Consider the following 13735-nt stretch of genomic DNA (forward strand, 5'->3'; position numbering starts at 1 on the left):
GTTCTCTCTGGTCTCCCAGCCCTACCTACCTCACAAGGTGTCTGTAGTGGGGAGAGGAAGGGAAGGTGGTTGTAAGCCAGCTTGAGTCTCCTTAAAGGTAGTGAAAAGTGGGGTATAAGAACCAACTCTTCTTCTACTGTCTCCTTGGTTCTTGATGAACCCCTTGAAAAGTCTCCTGTGGATCCAAAGGAGGAACAATTTCTGTTGGCACGACAAGTATTGATGATATAGTAGACGTACTCTATCCAAGAGCAGCGGACCTAGAAAACGTTGGTTACGTCACCGCGAAAATGAAGGGTGGCATTTATATATGGAAAGTTATTCTATCTTTGTAAATATTTTAATCAAAGAGAAACTGAAAACATATTAATGGCACCTGCAGAATATTCTACATCCTTAGGGTTTATTGCTTCTTTGGCCCTTTTCAGCCATGATGTTTCCGGCTCTAAGGCTGGAGTGCTTAATCTGTGTCTGGCACGGGTGATCTGAGGCTGAAAATCCGTGTGTTGCCCCTTTCAGGAGAAATGGCAGTCATGCGTTTTGAGGGAGTTGCATGTAGTGCGTCCGTTCCGTACGCGCCGTCAAACTTAACATCTGCAAAGAGCTTCTCTTTCTCCCCAGTGTGGATTTTCTTCAGACCAAGCCAGCTGGTAGCAGGTAGTCATCACGATAAAATGCAAACTTCTTTTATTAGTCATTCCACAAGCCATGGTCTAAAACTCTGTCCATTTGGAAGTGCCTTCACTGGAGCAAGTAATTGGTTTGCATTTTTTAAAGCAGGTATCCAAAGGAACTGACATTCTTAGCCCTCGGAAGATCTCTGGAACGAGCGTGGGGAACTCCTGTTTCTATTACTATAGCGACTGGAACGTTATTCTGGTTCACATGGATACCTCCTTACAGCAAAGCCGTTCAGAGTTTGGGGGCAGCTAAAATACACCATTCTTCATTCTTCTGTGTATTGAATCATTTGAAGATTATATTACATTTGTCTTGGTTGTGAAATAGGAAATTGTGTCTCTGGCTGCAACCTGACACTTTAATATGAAAAGGATTTTGATGGAATTTCTTAGGACAAATTGCTAGCCATAATTAAACCTGGAGAGCGTTGCCAAGTGGGATATAGAAATTATTCTGTTGTGTTTTTTTTAAGTTACCCAAAAGACATACAATATAGTTCCTACTACTGTCGCTGCAAGATTTATAAACTTGCAAAATAAGCAGCACGAAACAACTAAAAAGGTTTTCTCTCAGGAGCCTATTAGTTTAAAGCACCAAGTGAGGCTCTTCTCTATGTACCCCTCGCTCTTGGAGGTGATGTAGATAGATATTGGAGAGAAGGGCTTTTCGGTGTTGGCACCCAAATGCTGGAACTCAACCTAGGCATGTTGGCCTAATGCCACCTTTACTGATGTTAAAAGACCAGGCAAAATTCTGTTTTTCATACTTGTACACATGAACACACGAAGCTGCCTTATCAGATCCCGAGTCCATCAAGATTGATTTTATCTGATCACTGGCAGTGGCTCTCCAGGGTCTCGGGAAGAGGACTTCCACGTCACCCGATTCTTTTAACTGGGGATGCTAATGTTTGAACCTGGGACCTTTTGCATGGCCAAACGGAATCTCTGCCGCTCGGCCACAGCCCCTCCCCTTGAAAATGCTGTTCCTTCGGGCTTTTAATGGTGTTTAAGCTTCAATCTGGTTTGATTACATTTAACCAGGGATTGAGGGCGGGATGAACCCCCCCAATAAACAAACAAACAAACCCACTTGCATCTCCCCCCCAAACCCGGGGCAGAGACTGAGGAGGGCGGGGTTTGGAGAGGGGAGGGTCTTCGATGCCATAGCGTCCAATTGCCCAAGCGGCCATTTTCTCCAAGGGAACTGATCTCCATCGGCTGGAGACCAGCTGTAATAGTGGGAGATCTCCAGCCACCACCTGGAGGTTGGCAACCCTAGTGAAGCAGCTCACCACTACCTCTGTCCACCAGTAGTTTGGTTTTTTGTTCCATCTTGTTGATTCTTTGGTGGGGTCCCCACTGCCTTTCCACCAGACTCACTGTGACTCCAGTATGCTACTAATGCAAGCCAACTGGTTCTAATGGGTCTTATTGGTTTTATTGCTAATTTTTTATTGATTTTAACTGTATTGAATTGTACTGAATTTTATGTTACAATGTTGGATCTTTCCAATGACTGTTAGCTGCTCTGAGCCCGACCTTGGCCGAGAGTGGGCCCAAAATATAATAGTTAAATAAATAAATAAATAAATAGAAGTGCTTCAGAAGAGCTCTGGAGGCATCGCCCTTGTATCCATAAGTAGCAACCATTTTTAAATACTGTGTTTCCCCGAAAATAAGACATACCCATAAAATAAGCCGTAGCAGGATTTCCAAGCATTTGCACAATATAAGCCATACCCCGAAAATAAGACATAGTAATAGGCGTGGCTAGAGAGAGACTAAACTCCCCTGAGACCCACCCTCCATGGGCCGTTGGGCTCAGTCTTCCCCTGTTCCCGCGCTCGGGCCCCGACCTCCCAGGGGGCGATCACTCCCGTTCCCTGTCTTCTCCCCACTCCCCTCTCCCACCGACGGCTCCCCCCACGATCTGCCGCCACTCGCGGTGGACTCCCGCTCCCCCGCTGGAACGCGGGGCCGAGCTTTGGCCTCTGTCGGGTCCCCCGGGTTGTCCCTCCACCCCCAGGACCCGTGCCGTCTGCCTCGGGCCGGCTCACTTCCCCCCGAGGTGCAAGGTCGGCGCTTGGCCTCCCCCTGTTTCTCCCTCCAGCTCTGCATCCACCCGCGCTGCCGGCGGGCTCGGCCCCCCTCGCCTCCTCTTCCCCCTGGCCTGGTAAGTGGGGTTGCCTCCCCGAGGTGCAAGGTTGGCGCTCGGCCTCCCCCCGTTTCCCCCTCCGGCTCTGCATCCGGCGGGCTCGGCCGCCCTCGCCTCTTCTTCCCCCTGGCCTGGTAAGTGGGGTTGCCTCCCCAGGCATTGGGGTTCTCCCGGAGGGTCCCCCGGTGTGGCGGTGGGGGCGAGGCGCAGTCCTGAGGGTCCACCCCAGGTCGCGGACTCGGGACACAAACCGTACTTATGGTAATAAAAAATAAGACATCCCCCGAAAATAAGGCATAGTGTGTCTTGTTGAGGAAAAATAAATATAAGACAGTGTCTTATTTTCGGGGAAACATGGTAACTGCTCTGACCACAGGAGGATGCTTGGCCAGAAACCACCCAGTGTTTTGTAACTGCCCGTCTCCCATGAAATCCATTTTGTGGTCAGTCTTGCATCCCTTGGCAGCCATTTTGTGGTGGCGCCCACTTTTTCAAAATTCCAGAAGTGCCCACAAACTCAACAAGGTTGAGAATCCCTGAGGTATGTACGTGGAATCACTTCAGAACATCATCCCATGTGCACTACAGGTGAATTTATAAGAAGATAATTAGGTGCAAGTATCTCCTTAGTCTATTCTGAACTAGGAATCTTGCTGGTTCTTGTAGGTTATCCGGGCTGTGTGACCGTGGTCTTGGTATTTTCTTTCCTGACGTCTCGCCCACAGCTGTGGCAGGCATCTTCAGAGGAGTAACACTGAAGGACAGTGTCTCTCAGTGTCAAGTGTGTAGGAAGAGTAATATATAGTCAGAAAGGGGTTGGGTTTGAGCTGAATCATTGTCATGCAAGCTCAAACCCACCCCTTTCTGACTATATATTACTCTTCCTACACACTTGACACTGAGAGACCCTGTCCTTCAGTGTTACTCCTCTGAAGATGCCGGCCACAGCTGCGGGCGAAACGTCAGGAAAGAAAATACCAAGACCACGTTCACACAGCCTGGATAACCCACAAGAACCAATGAATTCTGACCGTGAAAGCCTTCGACAATATTAGGAATCTTGCCTTTTGCAAACATCCGTGCCGCTGGGGTGTGTGTGTGTGTGTTTATTGAAGTCCATGTATACTCAACTGAATACATTTTCACCCCCCTGTTTATCCTTGCCTCCATCTTGCTGGGTGGGCAGGAAGTCTAGGAAACCTGCGTGGGAGGACCCAGGAGGTAACAGAGGTTTAGCAGTGGAGGTCCATTGTTGAAGAGACAAGGGCTGGGGAGGAAACAAGGGACCAGAGAGCCAGCCTCATAGGCAAGGGTCAGTGGGTGGGTGTGTCAGGGTTACTGGGATAACTGGTTTTCACATAACTGACCTAATCATCATTTTCGGCTCTGTCCGTAATCTTGTTTTCCCCCCGGGCACAGAACCGTCTTTTGAAAATCAAGCAACTCTTAACCACAGTTGGTACAGAGTTTTAATTGTTCTTCCCACTGACCGTTTGAGTTTCATTTTTGAGAGGAAGGAGGAAAGCAAAATAACACAGAACCTTGAATCCAATTCTACGATAGTTTTCTCTGTCAGTTATTCTTGTGTGAGATTGTTTCTGTGCCTCAGCAGTGGCTTTCCTCAAGAAACGTGCCATAAAATATGTCCCGTGAGCAAGTTGACGTTCTGAAACGCATACCAAACTTGCACAAAAACATGTGCAAAAAGCAGGCTCTTTGGGTGAGATTTCAAACGCTGACTTAGTTGCTTTCATCATACAAACGCGGACTGGGCTGGACTTCCTTTACCGTGTGCGCTGTATATTTAACCTTCCCGACCGACTGTCTTTTAAACCTAATACTTGGTAGACATGATGAAAGTGACAAAACACTTTGAAAAACCAAATTGGAAATGGAGTGAATTACCATATATACTCGTGTATAAGCCGACCCGTATAAGCCGAGGTGCCTAATTTCACCCCCAAAATGGGGAAAAATTAGGCACCCATGTATAAGCCGAGGGTCGGCTTATACAACCCCGGGTCGCCCTCCAACCAGGCCTCCCAGGCCCTCCAGACCCACCCCGACCCCAGCGCCACCCTAGGGGGGGAGGGGGAAGAGCCCCTGAACCCCCTACTTAACGGGAGAGGCGGCAATCAGCTGGCGGTGGCGCCCCCCCCCGGCACGCAGGAGGCTGCCCAGGCCGCTCCTGGCCCGGGGGAAGGCGCGCCGGAGGCGTCCGCGGTGGCGGCGGTAAGTTCCCCCCCTCCCTCCACCTACCGTATTGACCTGCGTATAGGCCGATTTGGGATTTTTCAGCCCTTTTTTTGGGCTGAAAAACTCGGCCTATACGCGAGTATATACGGTAATTGAAAGTAATGCTGAGGATTAGTAATTATGGGAGCGTGCATGATAAATAGGACTGTCGGGATGTCCGGGGTTGGTTGACGTACTCAGGCCGTAGGCGCTTGCTTCCCTAGTAAAAGAACAAGTCATTCCTCTTTTGATCCAAACAAACGTTATTCTTTAATATTGAACACCAACTTGATTACACTAGAAAAATGCAGAACGGGGTTACAGGAGAACTGTCTTTGTTCTTGTTCTATATTAATTCCCCCTTACAGTCTTCTGAGGCCTTTTCTGCCAGCGTTCTCGTGGGGAGGGGGATCTGCTCTCCCCAGGACTTCAGTTGTCGCAGCTGCCTTTGTGGACCCCCCTCGAGACAGGCTGCAGCCGGGCTGCTGCCGAGGGCCTTGGCCCTTCTCCACCGCTGCTCAGCCCTCCTTGCTCTGCAGCCCTCTCAGCCCTCCAGAGGGGATCCTCTGCCGCGGGCATCAGGGTCTCAGCTCCGTCTTCTGGCCGCCTTCGGAGTTCTTCCTCTGGCCGACTTAAGCGAGGTCTACGTATAATTGGAAGGGTTTGTGGGGGTTTTTACAGCTAACTCTTGACTGGCCCCTGTGTCGACGCTAAAGGGGCCACTGGGATCGCTATGTTCTCCCTGCTGTCTGACTGGTTCTTCTCTAACCAGGCTGAGGGACCAATATGACAGCTCTATTCCCCCTCCTCCTTCTCTAACTGGCTACCTTTACAAACCCTGAATTTGCATGATTGTTCAGCTTCCTAATACACATAAAGACCTTCAATTCATTCCAATACATACACTTTTCGGTTTACAATTAAATAATATATACAGATATATACATGGGTTTTTAAAAATTTCCTCACAAAGACTTTTAATCATTCCTTGGTTGATTTGAAGACTGTATTTTGTGCCAGAAACATGCGCCCAAAGGGGTCATTGAAATGTAAAATGGAGAAGTCTGTCACAACTGGGATTCAGGAACGAAGTTGCCAAATAAGCTTTAAGTGTGTCCTTTTAAACAAACAAGTACATATGTACAAGTGCATATTTTAGTGATATAACACCTCCCCCATAGCTCTTGAGCCCACGTGGCGTAGTGGTTAGGAGCAGTGGACTCTAATCTGGAGAACCAGGTTCGATTCCCCACTCTTCCACATGAGCAGCGGACTCCAGTCTGGTGAACCGGGTTCGATTCCCCGCTCTTCCACATAAAGCCTGCTGGGTGACCTTGGGCCAGTCACAGTTCTCTCTGAACTCTCTCAGCCTACGCGGAGGCAGCCTATTAACAAACTTCCTCCCAACGTCTCTGACCTGACAGCACTTTACACCCCCACACAGCTCTGGACACCTATGACTGATTTTCACTCTCAAAACGGTTTGTCATTCCTGTGATCTGTTGACCACTTGATCCTAGAAGATATACACGCTGCACTTAGCTGCTCAGCCTTTTTCTCCCACCCTCTGCCTACACACAACTGAAAAGTCCTATGAGATTTACAGTCATAATGCCCGACAGTTGGTAATGATAGCTATTCTGTGTAGGCAGAGCTGATGGAGACCTCTGCCTCCTCGCCCGCCCTTTGGAGGGCTGTTGGAGCATCTTAGTTTTGCCTTCTGTCCTCCATAAAACTCGAAATTGCTTGTTAGATTTCCTGTCTTCCCCACTGTCGTTTATCTTCTGTGGTCGTATTTGTTCCATGTGTGTGTGCGCGTCTGTCTGTTTAGGACACACACTTGAATCTTGAGAATTTCTGTAACCGACTTGCGTCCTTGCTTGCAAATAAAATGATTTCCATGCTGCTTCTCTTTATACTTGAGGTCGTAATCGTAAAAAACAGACCACACAGACAGCCAAGCCTCTAGCCACTTAAGCATGTAAACAGTCTGGCTTCTTACGAAGTGGAAAAGTTTCTTGTGCGCTGCTCTTAATACGATCAACATGCGAAGGCCCCGCGTGGAACTATGTCAACAGCGCCTGGCACAGCCTTCAATTCTGTAGCCTCCTGATAATGTGGAACTAAATTGTTTACTTTTTCGGATTTCACGCAGTAATTAGCGTCTGCAGCGAATTTAGGCGTTTTCCAAATACATTCGCAGTTTTGTATTGATTTGGCTGTGTTGAATACAAGAGAAGCGCCTCTGGGACCTTCGGAGGTGAGAGTGATCAAAATAGGAGTGTTGAAAGATTCCGTTTATGCTAGGAATCGTAACTCTCCATTTGCTCATAATGACAAAGTCGTTGGCCAGACTCCCTTGTCATTTGACTTCATTTAGCCTTCTTCCCGGTGGTAATTTTTGATTTATTCCTCCGTCTGTTGTTTGGGTAGGGAGTGCCTGCCCCGGACTCTGGCCACCTGCATCTCCACTCCAGGGATTCAGGGCTGTATGACATGGCGGGGCGGGGGCTGGACAGATGGAATTCAACCGAGGGCTATCGTGAGCAGATCACGAGAGGGAGGGCAGGAAAGGGTTGCATCAATGTTTGGCTCTCATGGCCCTTTCTTACATGCCCAGGGAAATGCCCAGGGAAATGCCAATCGCCACTTTGGGGTAAGGAAGCAATTTTCCTCCAGGTCAGATTGGCCAGGGATCCTGGAGGATTTTTGTTGCCATCTTCTGGGCATGGAGTAGGGGTCACTGGGGGGGTGGGGGGGTGGGCAGGAGGTAGTTGTGAATTTTGTGCGTTGTGCAGGGGTTTGGACTAGATGACCCTGGTGGTCCCTTCCAAGTCTATGATTCTATGATTTTATGATTCTTTGAGGTATTCTTTCAAGCTGCTACTGAGATAATGTTGGGGACATTTTTTCACTCCTCATTGCCCAAGTCCCTTTTTTACCACAGCCCCATCCCACGTGGCTTTTGTCCATATTGGTCATACGATCCTCAGCATAGCCTGCTTGGGTGGTCAAAGGGGGGCGGGGCTCCCTCCCTTTTTCACTATTGGGAAAGCTGGTTGAATTCAACCCATTGTATGATCTGCTTGTCCAAGTTCATAAGGCACTTTATTATTCTTAATGTGCTCTGCTTCATAAGATGCCCAAAGAACAAGCTTTTCTGTGAAGTACAGATGAGCACAGTAAGTGTTATTCCAAAGCCGCTGCAAAGAGAGTTTTATGTCTCTTCAGTGTACCAAAGTTTGGAGAGCCAAGGAACACAAAAAAAGGGCAAACAGAGCTCGAGTAAAATTTGTTAAATGTTGGTTAGAATTTTTAAGTGCTTCGAAGTACCTTGCATAATAACGCTGGGCTCCACAAGAGAGGTCTTTAGAGATGGTCTTTGTGGGGTTCATATGGTAGTGATCATCAACAAGAGGCGTAGTTCTTCTTTGTATTCGGAAGGCCCTACAATGTGGGAAGAAAGAGAAGTGTACAGAAGGGAGAGAATTGAAATGACCGTCTGCAAGCAGCCCCATCTAGCAAGTTCCAAGCACCAAGGAGCTTTGGTGTACATACATGAAGAAATTGGGAATTTCCCTTTCTAGCTTCAGACCCTCACATTTCACTGAGAGCCAGCGTGGTGTAGTGGTTAAGAGCGGTGGTTTGGAGTGATGGACTCTGATCTGGAGAACTGGGTTTGATTCCCCACTCCTCCACAGGAGCAACAGAGGCTAATCTGGTGAACTGCGTTGGTGTCCTCACTACTACACATTAGTGGCGGAGGCTAATCTGGTGAACTGGGTTAGTTTCCCCACTCCTCCACATGAAGCCAGCTGGGTGACCTTGGGCTAGTCACAACTGTCTGAGAGCTGTCTCAGCCCCACCTACCTCACAAGGTGTCTGTTGTGGAGAGGGGAAGGTGATTGTAAGACAGTTTGAGACTCCTTAAAGGTAAATCGGAGTGTAAAAACCAACTCTTCTTCTTCTTCTAAAGGCCCTTCTGGAGGCTACTGAGTGGTGGTGATGGGGGGATGGTATCAGGAGACGGACACTTCCTTACATTTTGGGGACTGGGAATGGGGAGGCTGGAAAGCCCCACTGCGCCCTTCTTTGGGGAGGAAGGAAGTGACCATGAGGAAAAGCATCCGTGAGAATAATCGCTGCAATTTTGGGGGATTTCTGAGCTATTTAATCATTTATTTAGATAATTATTCCCTTATTTTCTCCCCTATGAGGACTCCAAGTGGCTTGCAACCATTGTTCTCTCTTCCATTTTGTCTTCCCAGCAACAGCCTGGTGAGGCAGATTAGGGTGAGAGAGAGGCAGGGATCTGCTCCTGATGGCAGCAGAGGATAGGACTTGCAATAATGGGTTTAAATTGTGGTTGGAAAGGTATTAGGAATATTAGGAAAACATTTATTACAGTAAGAGTTGTTCGGCAGTGGAATCAGCTACCTAGGGAGGTGCCGACCCCCCCCCCCCACTGGCAGTCTTTAAGCAGAGGCTGGACAAGCACTTGTCAGGGATGCTCTAGGCTGATCCTGCATTAAGCAGGGGGTTGGACTAGATGGCCTGTATGGCCCATTCCAACTCTATGATTCTATTATTCTTGGCAGCAGAGGATAGGACTCATAATAATGGGTTTAAATTACAGATGGAAAGGTCCTTGCTGAGAATTTGTTTTTACAGTAAGAGTTGTTCGACAGTGGAATCGGCTGCCTAGGGAGCTGGTGGTGAGCTCCCCCCTCACTGGCAGTCTTTAAGCAGAGGCTGGAGAAACACTTGTCAGGGATGCTCTAGGCTGAGCCTGCATGATTCAGGGGGTTGGACTAGATGGCCTCTATGGCCCCTTCCGACACTATGATTCTATGCATGATTGGCTCAGGATCACTTAGTGAGTTTCCCTGACAGTGTGGGGATTTGAACCTGGGTCTGCCAGATACTAGTCTGACACCCTTAACCACTATACATTGGCTGTTGCTCGTATCTCCATATTGCTCATTGGTTGCGTGGGGAGGGGGACCCCAGCCTATTAGATATCGGCTTGTTTAAGGGTAGTTTAATGAGATGTCGCTGCTCAGTCTTAGCTACTTTGTGGGGTCTTGTGTGTCTGTCTGTCTGGGGGATTGTCTTCCGTGAACAGAAATGGTTGAAAATTTTAGGAATGACCACTATGCAAGGAAAATATCTCCTGCTGATGGTACCTGCAATTGAATTTGTTAGTGGAGGGTAAAAATTATTGGTTTTTTGTTTTGTTTTTGTGAAGAAAGCTTGTCCAGAATAGATTGGCTGGGGCCGCCTTCATGCCTCCCTCAACAGCTTTCTGAGAGGGAACAGAACTGTGGGAAACTTGACGGGTTCCTTTCTAACTTAGGCTGACTTCTGCCTGCCAAGGGCGGCTTCTTATTTGCGTGGGTCTCCCCCACACATGGCCTTTAGGGGCTGTGTGTGGAGAGGGGCCAGAGCTCCATGGTAAAGCACATCCTTTGGTTGCCAAAATGCCTGAGGTTCGCTCTACAGTATCTCAAATTGAAATCGTATTCAATAGCAGGGCTGGGAAAGACCATGGAAGCCACTACCTCAAGTTATAAAGGAGAATCAAGGCCCCAAGTCCACTAGATAAACGTGTTTGAACCACATACATAGAAGTAACTGGCTTACTTATGCTTACTTATCTTTAAAATGTTTGTGAATATGTTTGATATATCCATGGGACATATTCACAAATAATGTTTGAGTTATGCGCCCTTAGAACTGTAATTGCGATTAACTTTTGTTGAACACTAACAAAAAAATATTCACAACTGACCAAATCATGTAGACTTCTGGGAAGCATATTTAAAATTACCAAATGTCTATTAGCCAGTGTGATGCAGCGGCAAAAAAGGCAAATGTGATTTTGGGGTATATCAACAGAGGCATAACATCCAAATCTCAACATGTCATAGTCCTGCTGTACACCACATTGATCAGCTGCTCCTGGGTGCAGTTCTGGAGGCCTCACTTCAAAAAGGATGTGGACAGAATTAGGAGCAGGTGCAGAGGAGAGCGACGAGGATGATCAGGGGCCTACGAGGAAAGGCTGAGGGACCTGGGAATGTTTAGTCTGGAGAAGAGGAGGTTGAGGGGAGACATGATTGTTCTCTTTAAGTATTTGAAGGGCCGTCACTTAGAGGAGGGCACGGAGCTGTTCCTATTGGCAGCAGAGGATAGGACCCACAATAATGGGTTTAAATTGAGGGCAGAAAAATACTGGCTGGATATTAGGGGAATTTTTTTTTACAGTAGGAGTTGTTTGACAGTGGAATTAGCTTCCTCAGGAGGTGTTGAGCTCCCCCTCTCTGGCAGTCTTCAAGCAGCGGCTGGACAAACACTTGTCAGGGATGCCTAGGTTGAACCTGCATTCAGCAGGGGGTTTGACTAGATGGCCTCTGTGGCCCCCTTCCATCTCTAGGATTCTATGATTCTGTGATCATCATGCCAACTCTAGTTACGGTAGGCTCTCTTAACCATGGTTTGGTGTAATGTCTGAATGGAACCTACTGTCTTTTCTTGTGTAAATAATAATATAACGCTAATAGTGATTCTCAAACGTTAAGCCTTCCTTCTCAGTAGCAGACTTTCAAAAGTTGCCCTTACTTGATTAATTTGCTATTGCTGGATGTTTTAATGATTATGTTTTGATGTTTTTGAGAAGCATTGTTGTTTGTTTGTTATTACTACTCACCTTGGGTCACAGTTTTTTGGGAGAAAGGCAGGTCTGTCAATCTCTGGCTACTGTCTAGAAAGGTTGTTTGTTTGTTTTATTATACTGTATAACTGAGAATTTTGTACAAGCATTTCTTCATTTTCATTTCTTCATTTATATTTTAAAAATGTCTTTATCTTAATTAAATAGTATAATTTAAGAGTCAGGTGGCAGCCTTAAGCATGGATCCAGTGCGGCATTCTGTGGAGGGAACACAACTTTCTGTTCCCTCTGCAGGCTGACATACTGCTCAAAATAGTGCTCAGGGATAGTGTTTTAGGGGACACTTCAGGCTACATGTGGCGGGGGGGAGATGAGAAAGTTGTGTTTTATGGGTGGAAATATTCTGTCCAATGAAACACAATGCTGAATCCAAGCCACTGTGATCAGGGCAATTGGATACAAACATAAATCAATATATCCTATTCTCAACACAGCCAGAGATTGGAGACATGAACAGACAAGACAGATCTTTCTACAAACCCGAGAAAAGCCCCAAGTTTGCAGAAAAATCTGACCGTCTTAGAAATACACCGCGGGGGTGGGGGTGGGGCGAACATCCGATATCCGGACATCCGATATCCGGACTGACCCGAAAACCAGACTTTTTGAGCCGGCAGGCAGGCATTACTCACCGGTCCTCAGCAGCACTCAGTTTGCTTTCTGATGGTCCAATGTACACAAAATTATTTAAAATATTGTTTAAAATTACATTCAGGCTAAGTGTATAAAGTATATATAAAATATAAATGAATTTTGTGTTTAGACTTAGGTCCCATCCCCAAGATATATCTCATTATGTATATGCAAATATTCCAAAATATGGCAAGATCTGAAATACGGACCACTTCTGGTCCCAAGCAGTCCAGATAAGGGATAATCATCCTGTATATGTTATATTGAATAACTCTTAGATAGAATATTTATTATTAAAATTGTTCCAGAATGTTAAATCTTTGCAGTGAGGATTTTGAGTCCCCTCACATGTACTGTTCGTGTGTGTGTGTGTGTGTGTGTGTGTGTGTGTGTGTGTGTGTGTGTGTGTGTGTGCGAGCGATATCTCTGCTAAAGTCCGAGCATGTGACGGCCAATGGCAGTCAAGTGGCCAGCCATCACCATGATCTTTGCTCTTGCTTTCCATGCTGCCAGAACAGGCCTTGACAGTGGGAACCTCCAGAAGAGATTAGTGAAGGCTGATGGACACTTGGGAACCGAGGCTGACACAGACCAGAGCCACATTTCAGCGAGTGGGAGGGAAGAAAGTAATATAAACTTAATATGCCAGCAATTATTCATTTGCCCAATCAACCAGATTCCCCCCCTTTTTAAAGAACATTTCTAATCTTGTGGTTGTTGATAAAGGGCAACTGGAGAGTTAACCATGATTGCTTTTGTTGGCGCAGGAGGCGCATGAAATGGAAGGGAGAAGATTTGTCCTGGTTGAAAGCCCATATTTTAAAGTTTGTTAAAAGAAATTACGAAGTATAAAATGCCTTCTTTTTTTCTGAAGAGAATTTGTTGCTCACAAACTCCTAAAATGTTCCGTTTGGAGATACTACTGCTATCTTACTAGAAGTACTTCTTTGGCAGATTTAAGAAAAGTGATAATAGAGAACACTGCAGGAGCATTCCTTGCAAGATCCTGGAAAAATGAAGAGAAGCGTTACTTAGCAATTAGCATTGCTTAATTAATGTACTATTGATGTCACTATTTTTATTTGAAAAAATGTTAATGTGGATGATATATATTTAAAATCAACACTTCAACATGTTATACATCTTTTAAAAAAAGACAATTAATTTATGATTGGTAGGACATCTTGGAAAAATATTGTTAATTCTTGTAGTTTGTTGGTTTAGTAAAGGTCGAAAGACAATTGGGTACCAAAACTTGTAGACCAGAACTGTGGTTTAGTTACTAGGAGTGAAAAT

At 46.4% G+C, this 13735-nt stretch overlaps 1 protein-coding gene across 1 annotated transcript in view; it reads left to right on the top strand.

Annotated features, from left to right (window-relative positions):
- Positions 1 to 2490: 2490 nt before the first annotated feature.
- The window catches only part of SLX4IP (SLX4 interacting protein), a 53514-nt gene continuing 42269 nt past the window's right edge, over positions 2491 to 13735 (top strand). The window contains exons 1-2 of the mRNA XM_056856791.1: positions 2491 to 2856; positions 5008 to 5070. Of these exons, the coding sequence (XP_056712769.1) occupies positions 2491 to 2856; positions 5008 to 5070 (429 nt within the window). The remainder of the gene's footprint in view (positions 2857 to 5007; positions 5071 to 13735) is intronic.

This window comes from Euleptes europaea, chromosome 10 (assembly GCF_029931775.1).
Source record: "Euleptes europaea isolate rEulEur1 chromosome 10, rEulEur1.hap1, whole genome shotgun sequence".
NCBI lineage: Eukaryota > Metazoa > Chordata > Lepidosauria > Squamata > Sphaerodactylidae > Euleptes > Euleptes europaea.